The sequence below is a fragment of the Silene latifolia genome, chromosome 2 (genome assembly GCF_048544455.1).
Source record: "Silene latifolia isolate original U9 population chromosome 2, ASM4854445v1, whole genome shotgun sequence".
NCBI classification, from domain to species: Eukaryota; Viridiplantae; Streptophyta; class Magnoliopsida; order Caryophyllales; family Caryophyllaceae; genus Silene; species Silene latifolia.
In genome coordinates, this window is record NC_133527.1 from 118,138,808 (window position 1) to 118,160,643 (window position 21,836).

Sequence of the window (21,836 nt, forward strand, 5' to 3'; positions counted from 1 at the left end):
CTGGTCTCTTAGGCTAAGACACCTATTAGATATAGACCGGTTATAGTCTGGTTTCTTATGTCATTTTCAACCGGTTTCTTAGGCTTTTTTTTTGTAGTAGTGGCACCCTAGGAGAACAATTATTCCTATTATACAATTTAACCAAGTCCTGACATACTAAAATATTCTCTACTATATCTCGTCCTTTAACAAAGGCACTCTGACTGTCACTCACTAACTCTGGCAACACACTACTCAGTCTATTACATAGCAATTTAGTAATGCATTTGTAGACTTCATTACAACATGCTATAGGTCTGAACTGAGTCACCAACTTAGGCATACCAACCTTGGGAATTAAGGTAATAATAGTATGATTTACTTGTTTCAGCAACCTTCCATGCTCAAAATAATCCATCACAGCATTAACTACAGTTCCACCAGTCACCTCCCAAGAATCCTTGAAGAACTGGCTAGAGTAGCCATCAAGACCTGCTGCTTTAGTTCCAGGAATAGAAAACATAACAGCTTTTATTTCATCAGGTTTAACTGATTTAAGCAATATATCATAATGTTTATCTTGTACCATCCTCCCCCTCTCGATCACTTGAGTATCTACTGGTTGAATCTCCTTAGCAGACCCCAACAACTCCAAATAGTACAGTTCAAACGCCTTATTGACATCATCAGGCTCTTCATGAAGCACTCATTTGTTATCAGTAATATGGAGCACTTTATTATCAAATCTCCTTCTTTTGATGGAAGCATGAAACCAAGTTGTGTTGTCATCTCCATCTTCAATCCATTGCATATTGGCTTTTTGACTAAGAAATTGCTTGTAACACCCCCATACTCCAAGTGCCTTACCAGGACCACTCAGGTATAAGGATGTCACCATCTCGGTTACCCGAGGCAATGATATTCATAAGACAATAAAGAAACATATTTAAAAGTAAATAGTTTAAGTGATTACATGATCAAAACCAAAACTAATAAACTGAAATACAACATTCTCGGATTTCTCTTGCTAAAACTATCAAAGCTATAAGACACCGTCGACACACGTGAAGACTTCTAACCGCCACGTGATGACTCATCCCAGCTATCCCATACGCGTCATATCATACCCGCTCAATAATCGCTCACCACCCCCGAATGGATCACCACAGTTTTTAAAACATTTAAACGGGTCGACTAATCACACAATTCAATATATCAACAATAAGATAAACAGACAGCTTAACCGTCACACACACACACAACCACACCAATCCCAACAATCTCAATCACCGATCGTCCACTGGACCAGCCGCCGCCAATGGGGGACCGCAGCCGTACCCACCAAATCCCCGCTCCACATAGTGAGCGATAACCCCGTCCATTAATGTGCACATCCCTTCGTGGCGGGTTCCACGAAGGCGAAACTAGGGCGTGAAGCCACTCCCGCAAGTGACCCCACTCGGTAGAGGCCACGCCTCGCGAACCATCAACAACGATCACAACCACAATCACAATACAATTATTATATCAAACAACCAAATACAATACATCAACCAATATCCCATTATGGGACTAATACGAGTAGAAATCCTACCTGTAAGCACACAATCGACGGTCTCTCTTCTTTGAATCAAAAAGCTTCCTCTATGAACCCTCCTCCTATCATACAACATATAAAGGCTACCAAGTCACATACTACACATAAACCCCCAAATCTCTAAATTAGGGTTTAACCAAATCAAAGGAAAGACAATAAAAAGGGTACATAGATCTTACCCTCGACACAAGGAACTCAACGGTATAATCAACGCTAAGAACTGACCTTCCAAACTCCGGGTATTGCTAATAATGCGATTAGGATGAAGAACTTGCTTGCTTTCTCTCCTAAACAGTAATTTAGGTTTTGCAAAAGTGATTTAGAATAATGACGACAAAGCTTATATACCTTAATCGCATAATTAACAAAACCCGAGAAAACTCCCCGTAAAACCGGCTACTCGATCGAGTACCCAAGGCTACTCGATCGAGTACCCCCCTACTCTATCGAGTACCTAAGGCTACTCGATAGAGTACCCCCTTACTCTATCGAGTACCTAAGGCTACTCGATAGAGTACCCCCTTACTCTATCGAGTATCTAAGGCTACTTGATAGAGTACCCCCTTACTCTATCGAGTACCTAAGGCTACTTGATAGAGTACCCCTTTACTCTATCGAGTACCTAAGGCTACTTGATATAGTACCCTACAGGTCAGAAACTTTTCTAAAACGCAACTTACCCTTACTCGACAGAGTAAGGCCTACTCGATAGAGTACCCCAAGATTTATAAATACGGAGTATTACAGTCTTCCCTCCTTAAAAAGAACTTCGTCCCCGAAGTTCAACCCATACTCTAAAAACAACCATACTAACTCGACCAAGACACAACAACATAACTAAGAACTCAAAAACTCGACCAAACATAAAACATGAACTCTTAACACCCACTCCACCAACTATGTTTACTTCCTTAACATGACTCACGATATCGTATCCACCACATATATATCTCTCACGACACCAACTTCGTACATAACCAACCACCATCCACTAACACTGCTAGCTCCATAATATCATCCACTATCAAATCCAAAATCAAGACACTCATAGACATCAAACGGAATGTTACATTCTACCACCCTTAAAAGGAACTTCGTCCTCGAAGTTTACTCAGACTCACAACATCATCCTTCAACTGTCAACATTATATAAAATATTCTCATACTCCGAAGCATCACACTACTACAAGCACGGCCATGGCCTTTTATAAGTATCATCCACAAAACAAATCCCTCCTTTACGCTACGCTAACACTCTACTTCCAATTATATTACAACATGCACCACCATGAAACTCTCTTTTATCGCATCTTACTCCTCTTAAGACAAATGTTACGTCCTCGTAACTCACTAATACTAAATCCTAGCTATATCGTCTCATTATCCTCATCACCACCGCATGTCAAAGATAACCACCTATAATCTAAACACTGCCATGCATATATCCAAGGCTCTCTTACTTAAACATTTCTCATAACTCACTCATTCGGCACACCCCTAACCTATACCATAAGGCTCGTAGCAAAATCACCATACTAACTCTCCATTATTTCTGCAAAACAACATACCTCTCTATGTAAAGAACCTATCTCCCAAAAGCATAACTCACGATCCACACTCGTTACGTATACTCACACTAGATCCTCAAGTTCTTTCCTTCATTATCGCAAAACTCAAACGTAACTTAACATGACACTAATTTCCCCAACACCCTACACTCACTGTCTCAACAAAGGATTATGGACCACCTGCATTTTTCAGGTCATTACCACACGTGTTTTACGAATCACTTGCCATTACCATGTCCACTAAAGCCTTATCTAGAACAAGATCAAAATTATCAGAACAACTTCTCACAACCGTGTCCTATTAACGTAATATCACTATACTATGACAACAACGAAAACATATACAACTCTATGTATATCATACTCTACCCTCATTCCCAACTTAACCAGGTAAAGAAAACATCAATAAACAAGACAACTGCCTATCTATCTCGCACAAACCGAAACTCGCAGGAACAACATCAAACAAAACAACAATCTATGTATAATCACTATGTGCTTTGAAACTCGAATCATAATCATCCTGCCTACTCCACCACAACCGGTGACGGCATCACAACACCGCCACCAACAGCCACACCGCATTGCGAAAATACCCGCATCACAACACTAAATATCGTGCCCGGATCACCACCCGAGGCACCACAACCACATCGATAGTCATCACGATCGCATACAACTCCCATAAATACCGACTCGAATAATTTCTCGGACAAGGAAAAACTTACTCAAATCCACTTTAGTAAATCATAACACAACATATTTTATGAATTAAACAGATAATAACCTCGTGAATATCATCCCCTTACCATATCACGATTGACATGTACCATGAATACGAGAGACAGCATAACTAGTCATGCCAAAACAGTCAAATTATTACCTTTTTAAACATCCTTCCTTTACGTTCTCGTATCCAACATGTATTACGAAAAATTCGATAACAACTTATAATTATCACACCATACCATTTCTTGTGAGGTCAGAACCTCACACAAACATTTATATATGACATAGACCCATAATCACATCCAACCAAATCAATCCCGATCACGTAAGTTACCACCTGTTAAAAGTTACCTCTCACCCGAGCTTAACTCGTATACACCTCATAACATAGTCTCCCCTTCGCATATCCATCACCCTCTGCCAAATGTAGCCACACCATTAATACTCAACTACTAACAACCGCCTCATATAACCACATCTTATACTCTTTCATAACCATACTTATCAATCTTGTCCCTACAAAATCAATCTCTTTAGAATTGCTGCTTTTCTAATATACCGTCACCCTTAATCACTAGTCACAAACCATAACACTACCACTGTCCGGGCATCAAACCTCTTACACTCATCTCTAAACATCACGATTTCTTTCCTATATGTGGTTAGCATCCCAAATAACGAACATCAAATCCATCAACAACACTACCTCAACATTCTTCCCAATACTATCCTTAATTGTGTCATTATCTAACTCTCTACTCAAAATCTCATATCATGCGGATATTCTACCAACTTCTTACTCCCTTAATTCCCGAAACTCATGATTAATCATGTTGTCCCGAAACTTCGTATAAGCATTAACTTACTTACTCCTGATAGTATCATACATCTCGACGATTCCTTACTTTTATGTCACATAACTCCGGTCAACATTTTCCTAGTTTTACTCCCCTCATTCTTTTCTTTTACACTTGACAAAATCCATTAACCATTCAACTCTTTATCCCTTCTACCTAACTCTTCAGTGCTCCAATTACCTTTTTACCGCTCCAAAACTCAAATCTCATTATTTCTTATCGATATTATCTCACTCTTCCTTACCATGGGTCCCCTCTCATCACTCCACTCACTCACACTTATCACTAATTTGTCCTTAAAAATCAACGTTTAAAGTTCAAACAATTACATCTCCCTTTTTACATCTCTAGAAATCAAAATTCTTTTTATACCGTTAATTGCCCAAGGAAATCACACATTAGTTTCGTCTCTCGATAACACAAATTTCTAAACTCAGACACTATCTGCAAATCCACGTCGCGACATATCTCCATTAAGTTCAATATATACCACTCTTCTCAATTCCTCTAAAACGACCTTTCATTACATATATCCTTACTCTACACTATTTCTAACCATCTCCCTCCATAATTTGTTATACATCTCAGGTTGCTACTATCCACATCATTTCTTTCAATCTTTTCGTTCTCACGTTCCTTCAACTTACATCATCCCTTGCCCATATTCACTTACATTTCATTACTCAACATACAACCATGTCACTCATCTCGTCTCGCACAACATGCTATATGCCTCAATTAAGCCTTACCAATCTTCCTTTTCTTTTTCCTCTACCTATCACAACACATATAAATCATGTTCTCCCCACCGAACTCATACTCATCATAGGTGCCACTCTTTACATCATAAGATTGGGTAACTTACGCATCAGGATCAACATACATGTAAAACGGTGCATAAATAAGCAAAATAATACCTTTTAATTAAACATAATATGCAACGAATGTCAAAAGATAAGCATATGACCCAAAACAGGGGTCACTAGATCGAGTTCAGGCCACTCGATCGAGTAAGGGACTTACTCGATCGAGTAGGTGAAGATCAGAAGCACGTAAAACAAATTACCAGGGACACTCGATCGAGTAACTGACGTACTCGATCGAGTACCCCCTACTCGATCGAGTACCAAGGCTACTCGATCGAGTACCTACGCATTTCTCAGCACTGTCCAGTTTTCGTAAAACAGTCATAACTCACTCATTACTTGGTCGTTTTGGGCGTGTGACATATCGTTAGAATCGTAAAAGAACAAGCTATCACCTCCAATTGGAATCACATTAAAATCATTTATACATCTCAAGTTATAACAGTTTAAAGACAACTTTGCTGTAATCAGACGACATAACTATTCGATTTTCTCTTTCAAACAACTTAAACATCAACAAAGCGAATAAAAGCGACTCAATACTTGTAAAACCACTATCCCTAACCACATGTTACGACCTACCAAAAGCCAAACAATAACATTTATCATGCACATAATTCATTTAACTTGCCAATCATGGCTTCCCACGTGCTTTTATTCTATCACTTTTCGTAAACAAAATCACAAATACATGACATCAAGTCCCCTATTCACATGTTACTAGCATAACAACATTATAAAATAACTTTCATTATATAACATGCTTAATCATAAATCATATTATCATACAACGATTATTCATCTTTTTCCACTAATTCATCCATCATGCCACATATTTATCCACCACATTCGTTCAACATATTCACCCAACACATGTTCAATTCACACTCCCAACTTTCTGTACTCTTACTCAAAACGACAACAACAACATGTATACTTACGCATCGCTTTATACATATATATATAAACATAACACTTTTCCTTACATAATTATAACATGCCAAATTACATGTATCAATCATTATACTTTCATGCTTTACAATCAACCATCATACAATTCACGTCATCATCATCTTTCAACTCAGATCCCCCATCCTCCACATGCATGCATCCATCAATTCATACAACATACTACTACATAGATACACAAAGCACACAATAAGCACATAACGATCCCGACACATATCCCATGGTGTCCGGTTCAAAATTGTAGGGCGAGTTCGCGACTTTAGGACGTCTCCCGAGTCTTTGCATTAGCTCCTACAACCTTTACCCCGGGTTCATTTTAATTAGACTCCCTAGGTTCATTAGATTCATTGGTTACAGGTTTCAGGATCGTCGCTCTGATACCATTTGTAACACCCCCATACTCCAAGTGCCTTACCAGGACCACTCAGGTATAAGGATGTCACCATCTCGGTTACCCGAGGCAATGATATTCATAAGACAATAAAGAAACATATTTAAAAGTAAATAGTTTAAGTGATTACATGATCAAAACCAAAACTAATAAACTGAAATACAACATTCTCGACGGTCTCTCGCTAAAACTATCAAAGCTATAAGACACCGTCGACACAAATGAAGACTTCTAACTGCCACGTGATGACTCATCCCGGCTATCCCATACGCGTCATATCATACACCGCTCAATAATCGCTCACCACCCCCGAATGGATCACCACGATTTTAAAACATTTAAACGGGTCAAGATACTAATCACACAATTCAATATATCAACAATAAGATAAACAGAGACGACTTAACCGTCACACACACACACAACCACACCAATCCCAACAATCTCAATCACCGATCGTCCACCGGACCCGACCACGCCAAAGATGGGGGACCGCAGCCGTACCCACCAAATCCCCGCTCCACATAGTGAGCGATAACCCTGTCCATTAATGTGCACATCCCTTCCGTGGCGGGTTCCACGGAAGCGAAACTAGGGCGTGAAGCCACTCCCGCAAGTGACCCCACTCGGTAGAGGCCACGCCTCGCGAACCATCAACAACGATCACAACCACAATCACAATACAATTATTATATCAAACAACCAAATACAATACATCAACCAATATCCCATTATGGGACTAATACGAGTAGAAATCCTGCCCTAAGCACACAATCGACGGTCTCTCTTTTCTTTGAATCAAAAAGCTTCCTCTATGAACCCTCCTCCTATCATACAACATATAAAGGCTACCAAGTCACATACTACACATAAACCCCCAAATCTGTAAATTAGGGTTTAACCAAATCAAAGGAAAGACAATAAAAAGGGTACATAGATCTTACCCTCGACGCAAGGAACTCAACGGTATAATCAACGCTAAGAACTGACCTTCCAAACTCCGGGTATTGCTAATAATGCGATTAGGATGAAGAACTTGCTTGCTTTCTCTCCTAAACAGTAATTTAGGTTTTGCAAAAGTGATTTAGAATAATGACGACAAAGCTTATATACCTTAATCGCATAATTAACAAAACCCGAGAAAACTCCCCGTAAAACCGGCTACTCGATCGAGTACCCAAGGCTACTCGATCGAGTACCCCCTTACTCTATCGAGTACCTAAGGCTACTCGATAGAGTACCCCCTTACTCTATCGAGTAACTAAGTGATGTGACCATAATTGGCGCATATTTAGCCCCCGAATTACCCTTGTTTCCATGCTTTTTAGTGCTTATTTGGGTCATTTCTTATCTTTAGTTCTTTGTTTTGCATATTCTTTGAGATTTTGATCCCTTGGTAGGAAAGGAGTAAGAATCTTGCATTTTCGTGGCAAAACAAGACTAAATTGATCAAATTCAATGACCAAGCATCAAGGAGAGACAAGATTAGAAGGCCTTTGTACATATCATAGTAGAAGAGCAATGTTGAGAAAGGATCCTTGAGTCCCCAAGGAAATCCCCAAGGAATTTATGAAGAAAAGGGAAGAAAAAGAAGAAGTATCACGGCGATCGACAATCCGAGCGGATTATCAGCAATCCGCCCGTCCCACCTAGCCACAATCCGAGCGTCCCGGCTGAATCCGCTCGGATTCCCCTCGAAATCCGCCCGGATTCCCCAGAATCCGCTCGGATTCCATCGACCAAATCCGGCCGTCCCGACCCTAATCCGCCCGGATTCCTTCACAGCGCGGGTTGTCTTCTTCAAGCTACGAAAAGAGAAGCCCTTCTCTCCAAAAATACTGGCTTCTCCTTGCTCTACTTAAAAAGTGTAATTACTAGTTTAGCCCTTAGTTAACCCTAATGCATCCTCCCTAATTTTCACTATAAATACCCCATTAGTCTAATTAGAGGAGCATGTTCTTCTTATCAATAATTAGTGTAGTTAATATCAATCAAATCTCTCTTCAATATTGTAATCAAGTATTAATCAAGTTTTAATCCAAGTTTTAGTTCTTTAATCTCTCTTTTGTTCATCCTTTATTTTGGGTAATTGAAGATTATTTGGGTTATTATTGGGAGATTGACATCTCAATCTAGCATTCAAGTACTTCTATTATTCTTGCTTTATTATTGGAATCATTAGTAGGTATAATCTCTTAATCCCTTTTTAATTATTGTTAATTACTTTCATTTATTCATCATGTTTCATATTGTTGGTATGATTGACAACCTTGCTAGCATGATCAACATGATAATGAGTGAGTAGTCTCTTAGCTAGGGTTAATGGGTGATTAGGGGAAACCAACATGGGGAATGATTCATGCTTAAATTAATATGCTTTCATATCTTATTTGCTTGCTTGTTTTGATCTCAACTCATGCACATGTTATATTTGATGAAATGCTAAGCCTATGAATCCTTGCATTTACTATCATCTCCTATCTTTTCAATGAGACTTGTAAGACATAACCCAACTCGAGTCTCATTAGACCATGCATGTTGTTGAGTAGGGAAGATTAAGTCGACTTGTAGGTGTTGTACAATCTAATCGATTCGGCTCCGGGACCCAAACTTTCCTAGGATTGTAAGATATAACCCAACTCAATCCATCACAACAATAATTGCTTGCTTATAATTTGAGAACATGTTTGTATGATCATATCCCATGATTCCCCTATGATCCCATGACACCCTAGTGCCTTTAATCAATTGTTTACACCCCTTTTTATTCATCTTGCTTGTTTATTTTCATTGTTATTCTAGTTTAGTAACCTTCTACATCAACCCAATTTGTGACACCCCTTAGACACCACTAGTTACAATAGAAATCTCATTTCAACTCCCGTCCCTTGGGATCCGACCTTTACTTGCCTCTTTACTAATTGTAGAGTTGCTTGTTAAGCTATAAATTGTGTTTTGATTCGACCGTGACCAACGACCACATCTATCTATTTGTGAATATTAAACGGACTCGATCAAAAATGGCGCCGTTGCCGGGGACGGTGTTTGTTTGATTTAGATTTCCTTTTTGTTATTAGTTGTGTCTTTCTTCGCCTTGAGGAAATAAAAATCCTCAAGGTTTGTTCTAATTGTTTTTGAGTTGTTTGATATTTTGCATGTCTAGAAGGTTACAAAGTGATTTGTTACCTTTTGACCGTGAAATCGAAAGAACCTTGACGAATAATAGGAGACTTGTTAGGAGGAATTTGAGAGGTGTTGGTGAAGTTTTTCAACCCACTAGTGAGTTTGTCAATCCTTTCGCAATAGAAGGAGAAGAAAACCCATTACACAATACCCTACAAAATCCACCTACAATGCCAAAATTCTCGTCACACTCCGTACCCACCGAGGACAATCTACCAAATGGTACTCCTACACCGCAACATCTCACCGGTAATTTTATTGCCAAGTCCGCCTTCATCCAACTAGTTGAGAGGAGCCAATTTGGGGGAATGCCTAGTGAGGACCCTCATTCTCATATGGAAACCTTTTGCGATTATTGTGATGCTATCTCTCAAACGAGCGTGACTAAAGACCAAATTAGATGGGTCTTATTTCCTTTTTCCTTAATCGGCACCGCAAAGCAATGGTTGAAGGGCCTTGATAAGGCCACCCTTGGAATAGATTCTTGGAAGAAGTTGGCTCTAGCTTTCTACAAAAAATTCTACCCACCGGAAAAGACCAACATGCTAAGAGCTCAAATTACGGGTTTCAAGCAAAGGGATGAATAGTCTTTGTATGAAGCTTGGGAGCGGTTCAAAGGTATTTGTCGCTCATGTCCTCACCATGGACTTAGCGAATGGTTTTTGGTGCAACAATTTTGGAATGGTTTATATGAAGATTCTAGGAACATTCTCAATATGGGATCAAATGGAATGTTCACCGAAGTTGATGACAATCAAACATGGAACAAGATTGAGGAAATGGCGGTCCATAATTCACAATATAGTAGACCTCGCAAGGCTACTAGAGGAGGAAAGCATGAAGTGGACTCCGTTACTCAATTGGGTGCTCAACTTAGTGCTCACATTGACACAATCAACTTGAAGTTTGAACAAGCTATGGCTAGACTTGAGGAAAACTCAAAATCATCGAAGCATCATGTCAATGCCATGACGGCATCCTCATCAATCCCAAGTGGGATATGTGAGAATTGTGGAACTTTGGGTCATGACCCAAGTGAGTGTAGGGGAACAACCGAACAAGTTAATGCTTTCCAAGCTTACAAAAGTGGTACCCCTTATTCGAATTTTTACAATGAAAACACCAAGTTCCATCCAAATCTCTCATACAAGAGCCAAAATGTTCAAAACCCTCAAACAACATACACTCCACCACCCATGAGAAACCAAAATCAAAGACCCTTTTACAATCAAAACCAAGGTTACCAAAATCAAAATCCATACAATCACCAAAATGACCAAGGCTTTGATGTCCAAAAAGCGGTCCTCCAAATGCAAAAGAATCAACAAGAATTTTTCACCCAAATGCAAAAAGATAGCCAAGCAAAAGAAACCACCATCAACAACATTCTAGCTCACACCAAGATGTTGGAAACACAATTGACTCAACTAGCATCTTCAAGCTCACAAAGACAAAAGGGGCAATTACCACCTCAAAGTAATCCCCCTAGACATGAAACGGTTAGTGCCATTCACTTGAGAAGTGGTACAAGGTATGAAGCACCGAAGAAGCAAGTTGAGGATGAAGTTGTGGAAGCTAGTGAAAAGGAAGAAATTGTGCAAAACTCCAAAGATGGAGAATCATCAAAAGAAGAAAGTTCAAAGAAAAATGAAGACAAGGCCAAAGAGAAGGAGCCCATTGTGATTAGACTTCCTTTTCCAAGTCGTCAAGCCAAGCCCAAATTTGATGATCAACTTGGAAAGTTCATGGAAATTGTGAAAAATTTAGAAGTCTCAATTCCTTTCACGGAATTAATCAACCACGTTCCGGCCTATGCAAAGTACATGAAAGATATCCTCACAAAGAAGAAGTCGATCCGCAAACTTGAGATTATCGCCTTCACTAAGGTGAGTAGTGCAATACTTCAAGGGAGTTCACCTCCAAAGTTAAAGGATCCGGGAAGCTTCTCAATACCGTGTACCATTGGCGACACGACGATCAACAAAGCCTTATGTGATCTAGGGGCTAGTGTGAGTGTCATGCCGTACTCGGTGAGTAAAAGGTTGGGAATGAGAGAGCTCAAATGCACCAACATCACACTTCAAATGGCCGATAGATCGACGAAGACACCATTAGGGATATGGGAAGATGTCCCCGTGCGAATTGGGAAGTTTTTCATCCCGGTGGACTTTGTCATTGTTGATATGGAGGAAGATTCCAACATTCCAATCATCCTAGGAAGACCTTTTCTACACACCGCCGGTGCGGTGATTGATGTGAAACATGGAGAGCTCACTCTAGAAGTGGGAGATGAAAGCATAACTTTTAATCTTGACAAGACCATGAGAGCTCCTCGTTTGCATGAGCCATGTTTCATGATTGATCATTATAGCCGAAAAGATGAAAGGAAGAAACCGGAACTCCAATGGAGGAAGAAAATTGAAGATGCTCCATTCAAAGAGCAAGTGAATTGTGACAAGGAGAGCTTGCAAAGCTCATCAAAATCAACCAAGGAGGAAGAGGATGGCCTCATTGGCCAAGAGAAGAAATTGGGAGAGTTGTCTCCATCTAAGCAAGAGATTTTCAATGATCAACTCAATGAAGTTTGTGGTCTTTGGGACGACGAGTTTGAAGGGATTTTTAATCCCTACATTGGGCATGCCATCGATCATGATCAACAACAAGGGGCACGGTCTATTGAGGACCTCTACCACAATAATGAACAAGCTTTTGATTACTTTTTCAAGGTGTTGAGCAACATCAACAACACCTTGAACATGCCCCCTTGACATCTCATCAAGAATGAGAGTTTGGTGGAGTCCTCCCTAAACCACCACTTGTAAATATTTCTAACTCCCTAACTTACATTTCAATTCTTGTATTGCATTTTTGTCATTTTTGGATTTTTATTTACTTTGATCAAAATAATTGTCATATAAGAGAGAAGTGAGGGAGGGACTAATGACTTCAATTGATGTGTAGTGCTTTACCTTAGTGTGGGGATGGGAATTTCCTAGGCTATCCATGCCTTAGAAATGCCCCCACAATGAAGAACACAAGAAATGAAGAAGAATGGAAGAATGGTAAAGGGAAATGCATTGTGCACGAATGGAATGAATCCGGGTACAAAGGACCAGAATCCGAGCGGATTCCCAAAAATCCGCCCGTCCTATGCAATCCGAGCGTCCTGCACAAAAGACGCCCGTCTTGAACTGAGCTGAAATTTGAAATTTTCCCACTGTTAAAGAATCCGAGCGGATTCCAAAAAATCCGCCCGTCTTGAAGAATCCGGCCGTCTTGTAAAAAAGACGCCCGTCTTTGCAAACGAGGAAAACAAGCAAAAATCTCTCGGATCAAATCCGTCCGTCTTTGAAGAAATCCGCCCGTCCCGTGTTCAGACAATCCGAGCGGATTGTACCAAATCCGCCCGTCTTTAGGCGAGATTTCGCAAAGATTGAAGAAGCAGAATCCGCACGGATTGTACCTAATACGCACGGATTGCCCCTGCAGTTTTGAAAATTTCGGTCCCTTTATAACCCCTCCCACCTTCATTCATTCACTCATTCATTCATAAACACTACCCACAACATCAAAACCCTCATCCTCTCCATCATAAAAACAAAAACCCTCAACAACATTCAACAAAAACAAATCAAACCACCCTTCCAACAACAATTTAATCACTCCATCTTCAACAAAAGTCAAAACCAAGAACAAAATCTTCAACCTTTGAGTCGATTTTTGTTTTCATAAAGGCAAAGCCTTTCACCTTCAAATCGATTTGGGCATCCTACATATTGAAGATTTTTCATTCTTTTCTTGGTTAAGCTCATCAATGGCAAGGACTAAGGGTGCAACAAAGGCAACCAAGGCACCAAAGGCTAAGGCACTCTCACAAAGGCAAAAGGCTCTTCAAACAAAGAAAGCTTTGGCTATGGTGGTGGCAACACCAAACTTGGAAGTGCATCAACAACATCAACCTTCTATGGGACCATCAACATCCTCTACTCCGGTAATTAATCAACTTTTGCATTATCCGGAGGTAACTTTTATTTACGATACCCATAGAAATACCTTTGTCAAGTTTGCTATGAAATCTATTCAATCCACCAAATTCATATGTAAAGATGCCTTGGAAAAATTGGGTGTTCTTGAACAAACAAAAGCCTTTTTCAAAGCCTTGGGGTTGGAGAAATTGTTTGAAACAAAGGAATTGACATACCCCTCCCTTGTCTTGGAATTTTTAAGTTCTTTGAAAGTCACCAAAGTTGAGAATAGGGAAAATATCGAGTTTCGTCTAGCTAATGTTAGTAGACGCATTACCTTTAAGGAATTGGGTGAAATTTTGGGTCTTAGTGATGAAGAAAGCTATTTCAAGAGTTATGGAAGTATGACCCCGAGCCTCTTTGGGAGGCAATCTCCTGGAAGAAATTTGAGGATTTTCATGCATGTCGTGCTCTTTTGGTCCATCATCCGGGCATAAGAGTATGGCACAAGGTTGTGGGAAATACCATAATTGCTAGGAAAGACACCAATCATTTCACAAGACTCGATTTTATTCTCCTTGAATCGGCTTTGAATATCGGAAGAATTCACACCAAGCCTTACAATTCTTTAAGGCTATTGGTTGATAGATGGCTTAATGTTGATAATGGGAAGAAGGGCACAACCGTTATTGTCAATGGCGGGCTAGTCACGGTCCTAGCTAAGCACTTTGATCCTAATTTCAATAAGGATAAGAAGTATAAAGCAAAGGAAGGTGGCCATCTTATTGATATGCACATTATGATTAACAAGTTCAAGTGGGTTGCCCATAACCCCCTTGACACTAAATATGGATGGCTAACTAGTGAAGCTAGATCGTTCACCTTGCCCTCGAAGATTTGTCGCCTAAGTGTCCACCGGACCAATTATCTACTTCCCCTTTCCGAAGAAGCCGAGTATATCATTCAACAACAAAAGGGTGATCTTGAAACCCCCTCCTCTTCCATTATCATACCACCTTACCCCTTTGAGTATGAAGAGTTCAAGCCGGAAGGAATTGAAATTGGGAAAGACTATGTGACTCTTCTTATGCAAGCAATGCACAAGCAAGCCCATGAAGATCGGAAAAATGCGTATTTGGCTCAATATCCACCCCTCCTACATCTAGCTAGGCAAGGACTCCTTGATCCATCTTGTCCTTTGCCTAGTTGGGCGGATAGAGAAGTCTTATTTCCGGGTGCATCTAGGGACGTGGTGGGAGATAATGAGGTTGTTGGAAATGATGAAGAAGTTGATGATAATATTGAGGGAGAAGCAATGGAAGGAGAAAGAGATGGTGAAGATGATGATGAGGAAGAAGATGAGGAAGAAAGTGACAAGGAAAGTGGCAATGTGACCACTTCTCATGAGGGAAGTGGTGATGATGATAGCATGATGGAAGACTAGCAAGCCTTGGAGACTCCTACACTCCCATGGTTTGTCTATATCTCTTTGTATTTTTATTTCATTTTGATCATTGTTGGTTTAGTCCTAGCAACATCAAAGGACTCACACCTCGGTACCATTGAGGTGTTCTTTATTGTTCCCATTTGTAAAATCCAAAATGACAAAACTAGTTTCATGCATAGCATAGTGTGTGCATGAACTATACCCATCCTTGGACATTAGCAATAGTGTCTCACTCGGTTTGGGGAAGTTAATGCATACACAACGGGAGGTAATCTAAATTATCCTCTCCGTCATAACAAAAAACCATGCATCATGTAGTATAGCTTAGTATAGAATTGCATTTAGTATAAAAATCATGCATCATCTTTGCATAATTTCCATCATTTTGGCCATTGAGGACAATGCCCATATTAGTGTGGGGATGGGAATTCTAACATTTAACTCTTATTCAAAAACCCCATAAAAAATTGAAAAATTTCAAAAATCATAAAAATTGAAAAAAATTGAAAACCCAAAAACAAGTTCATTTCCTTCGTATATATTGTCTTGTATATATTGTGTTTGTTTTATCCTTGTTCACATTGATTGACTACGCCACATCCGAGACATGAGGATATTGAAGACCGCATGGTATGATCTTTCCAATCTCCTTTTTCCTCTTTATGTTAATGACTATGTGGCTTTATTTTGATTGATGCGGTAAAAACAATGTGAATTTAGGATTGCATTTAGTTTATATGTCATATTAGTTGGTAGAATCATTTGCATTAGTATGTTTATATGTTAGTTGCATCATGGCATGTAGTTTGCATGGTTAGAAAATTTTGCGAAACCGTCTACTTGGGAAGCTTGACAAGTGTATATAGGCCCTAGTAGATGCTTTTTATTCTTAAGACTTTGCTTGTTAGAATACTTGTAAAACACCCTAGGATGTGTCATGCTAGTATCCGTTGACCCATGGTTTAAGGCCTAGTCAAGAGTACCTTGTGGTGTGATAACTCCTTGGCTACCGTTTATTCCAAGGTGACCCTTGAAACCATGCACCCATACATCCATCATCCATGTTCTACCATATATTTTTGTCAACAAAAGGGAATGGGCACAAAAAGAAATCAATTTGAGTTCAATGAAATGAAAAGTGAAAGAAAGTTTTCAAAAATGCATCAAAAGAAAAGAGGAGCAAAAATAGACTCCTAAGCTTCAAATACAAGGCACCCTCGTTACTAATTGGGGTGACTTTGAAAATGTTCAAAAAGAAATGCAAAAAGTTGTCAAGTATTGAAATGCCAAAAATAAAAAAGAAATGGCAAAGCAAGTGTTCTCAAATGTCAAATGCCACAAGAAATTGGGGGGAAAACAAAAACAAAAGCAAACTCCCAAAAGTGAAACTCAAACATCTATTGATCCCTTTATCCATCATATCCATTTTTGTGCATGGTAGAGAGGGGACGACCCTTCTTCTTGTCTAGGCAAGAGGGGGAATTCCGCGATCCTCCAGTGTTTCTAACACCATAGGGAGTCTACTCTTGACAAAAGCATTTAACGATTGTGGACAAAGGTACCCTAGCTTGACACATTTTGGAGGTGATTTATTGGTATCCTTCTAGGCTTAGTAGTTTGAACAAATTGCATCTATGAAGGATTGTGTACCCTTGAATTGCTTCCCTTGTAGATAATTTCCGCCACTTGATGAGGGAGTGGCTATTCTTTTTGTAGATGCATCCATTATGTGTTTTTGTGTACTTAATGCTTGGATGTGTCGCCATTTTGGCAAGACCCACCTTGCCTTGCAAGAAGGCATCCTACCTCATGGTTGTCTTGTTGTGAGTTGAAGGGGCGGAGTGAGACCCGCTAATTGTCTCATATCGGCTATATTATTAGGATAGGTTAGTATTGGTCCTAGTCTTTGTCACCTCTTTACTCGGGACGAGCAAAGGTTCGGTTTGGGGATATTTGATGTGACCATAATTGGCGCATATTTAGCCCCCGAATTACCCTTGTTTCCATGCTTTTTAGTGCTTATTTGGGTCATTTCTTATCTTTAGTTCTTTGTTTTGCATATTCTTTGAGATTTTGATCCCTTGGTAGGAAAGAAGTAAGAATCTTGCATTTTCGTGGCAAAACAAGACTAAATTGATCAAATTCAATGACCAAGCATCAAGGAGAGACAAGATTAGAAGGCCTTTGTACATATCATAGTAGAAGAGCAATGTTGAGAAAGGATCCTTGAGTCCCCAAGGAAATCCCCAAGGAATTTATGAAGAAAAGGGAAGAAAAAGAAGAAGTATCACGCTGACTGACAATCCGAGCGGATTGTCAGCAATCCGCCCGTCCCACCTAGCTACAATCCGAGCGTCCCAGCTGGAATCCGCTCGGATTCCCCTCGAAATCCGCCCGGATTCCCGAGAATCCGCTCGGATTCCATCGACCAAATCCGGCCGTCCCGACCTAATCCGCCCGATTCCTTCACAGCGTGGGTTGTCTTCTTCAAGCTACGAAAAGAGAAGCCCTTCTCTCCAAAAATACCGGCTTCTCCTTGCTCTACTTAAAAGTGTAATTACTAGTTTAGCCCTTAGTTAACCCTAATGCATCCTCCCTAATTTTCACTATAAATACCCCATTAGTCTAATTAGAGGAGCATGTTCTTCTTATCAATAATTAGTGTAGTTAATATCAATCAAATCTCTCTTCAATATTGTAATCAAATATTAATCAAGTTTTAATCCAAGTTTTAGTTCTTTAATCTCTCTTTTGTTCATCCTTTATTTTGGGTAATTGAAGATTATTTGGGTTATTATTGGGAGATTGACAACCTCTCAATCTAGCATTCAAGTACTTCTATTATTCTTGCTTTATTATTGGAATCATTAGTAGGTATAATCTCTTAATCCCTTTTTAATTATTGTTAATTACTTTCATTTATTCATCATGTTTCATATTGTTGGTATGATTGACAACCTTGCTAGCATGATCAACATGATAATGAGTGAGTAGTCTCTTAGCTAGGGTTAATGGGTGATTAGGGGAAACCAACATGGGGAATGATTCATGCTTAAATTAATATGCTTTCATATCTTATTTGCTTGCTTGTTTTGATCTCAACTCATGCACATGTTATATTTGATGAAATGCTAAGCCTATGAATCCTTGCATTTACTATCATCTCCTATCTTTTCAATGAGACTTGTAAGACATAACCCAACTCGAGTCTCATTAGACCATGCATGTTGTTGAGTAGGGAAGATTAAGTCGACTTGTAGGTGTTGTACAATCTAATCGATTCGGCTCCGGGACCCAAACTTTCCTAGGATTGTAAGATATAACCCAACTCAATCCATCACAACAATAATTGCTTGCTTATAATTTGAGAACATGTTTGTATGATCATATCCCATGATTCCCCTATGATCCCATGACACCCTAGTGCCTTTAATCAATTGTTTACACCCCTTTTTATTCATCTTGCTTGTTTATTTTCATTGTTATTCTAGTTTAGTAACCTTCTACATCAACCCAATTTGTGACACCCCTTAGACACCACTAGTTACAATAGAAATCTCATTTCAACTCCCGTCCCTTGGGATCCGACCTTTACTTGCCTCTTTACTAATTGTAGAGTTGCTTGTTAAGCTATAAATTGTGTTTTGATTCGACCGTGACCAACGACCACATCTATCTATTTGTGAATATTAAACGGACTCGATCACTAAGGCTACTCGATAGAGTACCCCCTTACTCTATCGAGTACCTAAGGCTACTTGATAGAGTACCCCCTTACTCTATCGAGTACCTAAGGCTACTTGATAGAGTACCCTACAGGTCAGAAACTTTTCTAAAACGCAACTTACCCTTACTCGACAGAGTAAGGCCTACTCGATAGAGTACCCCAAGACTTATAAATACGGAGTATTACATTGCTGATTTGCCTTCAATAACTTTGCCACCTCCTTAGCTGTCACTCTCTCATTATCACTCAGCTCGGAATCCATAGGATTCCTCTACAACTCCTCTTGCATACACAACAAGGCTTTATGAGCTAGGCTATAAGTGTGCTCAATATTATGGAAACCCTTCTGATTCACATCCTTCATAGGTTTCTTTAACAACTTCAGCTTAGTAGTCAATTGAAACATAGGGGTCCCTTGAATACTTAAGCTCCAAGTATGGTTGATCACATCCAAGAAGTCATCAGCTAAAGCCCACATATTGAAATATTTAAAGGGTGTTGGTCTCCTGTTAAGTTGCACCCTAAGGCTTATGATACAAAGGGAGTGATCATACAACCCTTCAGGGATAAACTTAGCCACATAGTCAGGGAATTCAATACCCCAATCATTATTTCCCAGAACTCTATCAATCCTGCTAAACACCCTTGATCCTGCCTCATGTTTATTATTCCAGGTAAAAAATGCTCCAATAGTCTTCAGAGTAATCAACCCACAAGTACTGCAAGCTTCCTGGAAATGCTTAATTTCTGCCCAACTGATTTCTGATCCAATCCTTTCATCAGGGGAACATGACATTGTTAAAATCCCCAAAGACAGCCCAAGGCCCAACCCCCATTGAGCATGTCTTATCAAAGCACTCCAAAGCTCCCCTCTCTCAGCTAATTTATTAAAACCATAAACTAGAGAAATTCTGAAGCTACTACCTCTAACATTATCCACCACCTCAGCAAAAATGGTTTGAGCAGTGACCTCAACCACATTTATTGTGAACAAATTAGGTTTCCAAATTAACCAAATCCTACCTCCTTTATGACTAGAATTATTTGTGCAAATTGCTTAGTAACTACAAACTTTATTGTGCACTTTATTCCAATTACTACACCTAACCCTAGTTTCAAGAAGACCAAACAGCCCAACATTATTTTGGTGAAGAAACCATTTCAGATCCTTCTATTTTGTTAAGCTATTTAATCCCCTTATATTCCAGAACCCAATATTAACCATGATCAATTAGGTGTAACAAACCCCATTCCATCCAATTTTCTCCTGGAAATCTGGATTGCAGAGTTAAGAGCATCCATAAAAGTGAACCCAGGCCCCTTAGTTCCAGAAGAGCTAGATTCATTAGGACCAGTCCTAGCCATTCTAGAAAAAATTCGAGCTGGTGTTGGAATGTTCACTTTTCTCACTGGGGGTACCACAAGAGTGATCACAGGGCTCACCAGAGGCAAACTGATAGGGGTTTTACGTTTATCCTTCTGCCCCAAGGCCGGTTGCTTAGTCACCACCTGCTTATGCAGCACTGGTTGTATAGCCATTGGTTTAAGAGCTACTGGTTCCCACATCTTCCTTGGGACATCCTTCCTCTTCTCAATTTTGCATTGTTCCTGTGAATGTCCAATCCCCTTACATTTATCACAAGTAATTGGTAACCATTCATACTCAACCTTAACACACTTATCCCTCCCAAGTTCATCCACAAACACAATCTCCTTAGGGAAATCCTGGTCCCTATTCACCTCAATAAGTAAACGAGGAAAACTCAGGAAATTCCTACGGACTGTATTCTCATCACATTTAATCACCTTCCCAATTCCACTACCAATTTTCTTAAGACTGTTCATCCCCCAAAATTTAATATCCAACCCCTGCAACTTAACCCAAATTGGGATAACCTGCACATCATGCTTAACAAGACAGACTTCAGGCCTCCACTCATTAACGATGACGGGTTTGCTATCAAACATGAGCGGACCATAATCTAACGCCTTCAGTTGATGTTCTTTCGATTTAAACCGAACAATAAAAATACCATTCGTCATGAACGATATCTTATCAATCGAAAAACCAGACCAAACGCGTTTAATAAAGCCATTAACCACCGTCGAAGGCGGCCTCGCACCAAGAATAAAACAATAAACAACAGTTGACCAATAATCAATCTCACCTGAAACATCCTCAACAGTAATTCGAGGTTTTGGTGGCACTGATTGAGAATAACTCGCTGCATCCTGTCCTTTTCCGTGTGATTTCTGCCCAATTGCAGTCATTTCCTGACGATCGTCCTCTATATCTATCTCATTATCCAATTCAACCGATTGTAGATCCTTTATTTCAGAAGATATAAATTTATTTTTGTGAATTTAATTTGGGATTATTGTTATGCTTTTTTGGTCGAGCCATTGCGTCAAACCCTAAAAGAAAACAGAACTTTCTCTCACTAGAATCTCTCTCATGATATTCACTCCAAAGAAATATTATTATTATACTTGATTAATTTAGCATATTAACTTTGTGAGATTGTTAGTATACCTTAATTAATATGGCACAATAAATA

The 21,836-nt window shown here is 39.6% G+C and overlaps 1 protein-coding gene and 1 non-coding gene across 2 annotated transcripts; both read right to left on the reverse strand.

Annotated features, from left to right (window-relative positions):
* Nucleotides 1-55: 55 nt before the first annotated feature.
* On the reverse strand, nucleotides 56-21,549 carry LOC141641227 (uncharacterized). The gene is made up of 3 exons (XM_074449898.1): nucleotides 20,525-21,549; nucleotides 19,621-20,312; nucleotides 56-672 (listed from the first exon to the last, which is right to left on the reverse strand). Exons 1-3 carry the CDS (start codon nucleotides 21,547-21,549, stop codon nucleotides 56-58), a joined length of 2,334 nt encoding a protein of 777 aa, XP_074305999.1.
* LOC141644702 (small nucleolar RNA R71) lies at nucleotides 10,682-10,788 on the reverse strand. Its single transcript, XR_012544313.1, has one exon. It is a non-coding gene; the product is annotated as a small nucleolar RNA R71 (small nucleolar RNA).
* Nucleotides 21,550-21,836: the final 287 nt, after the last annotated feature.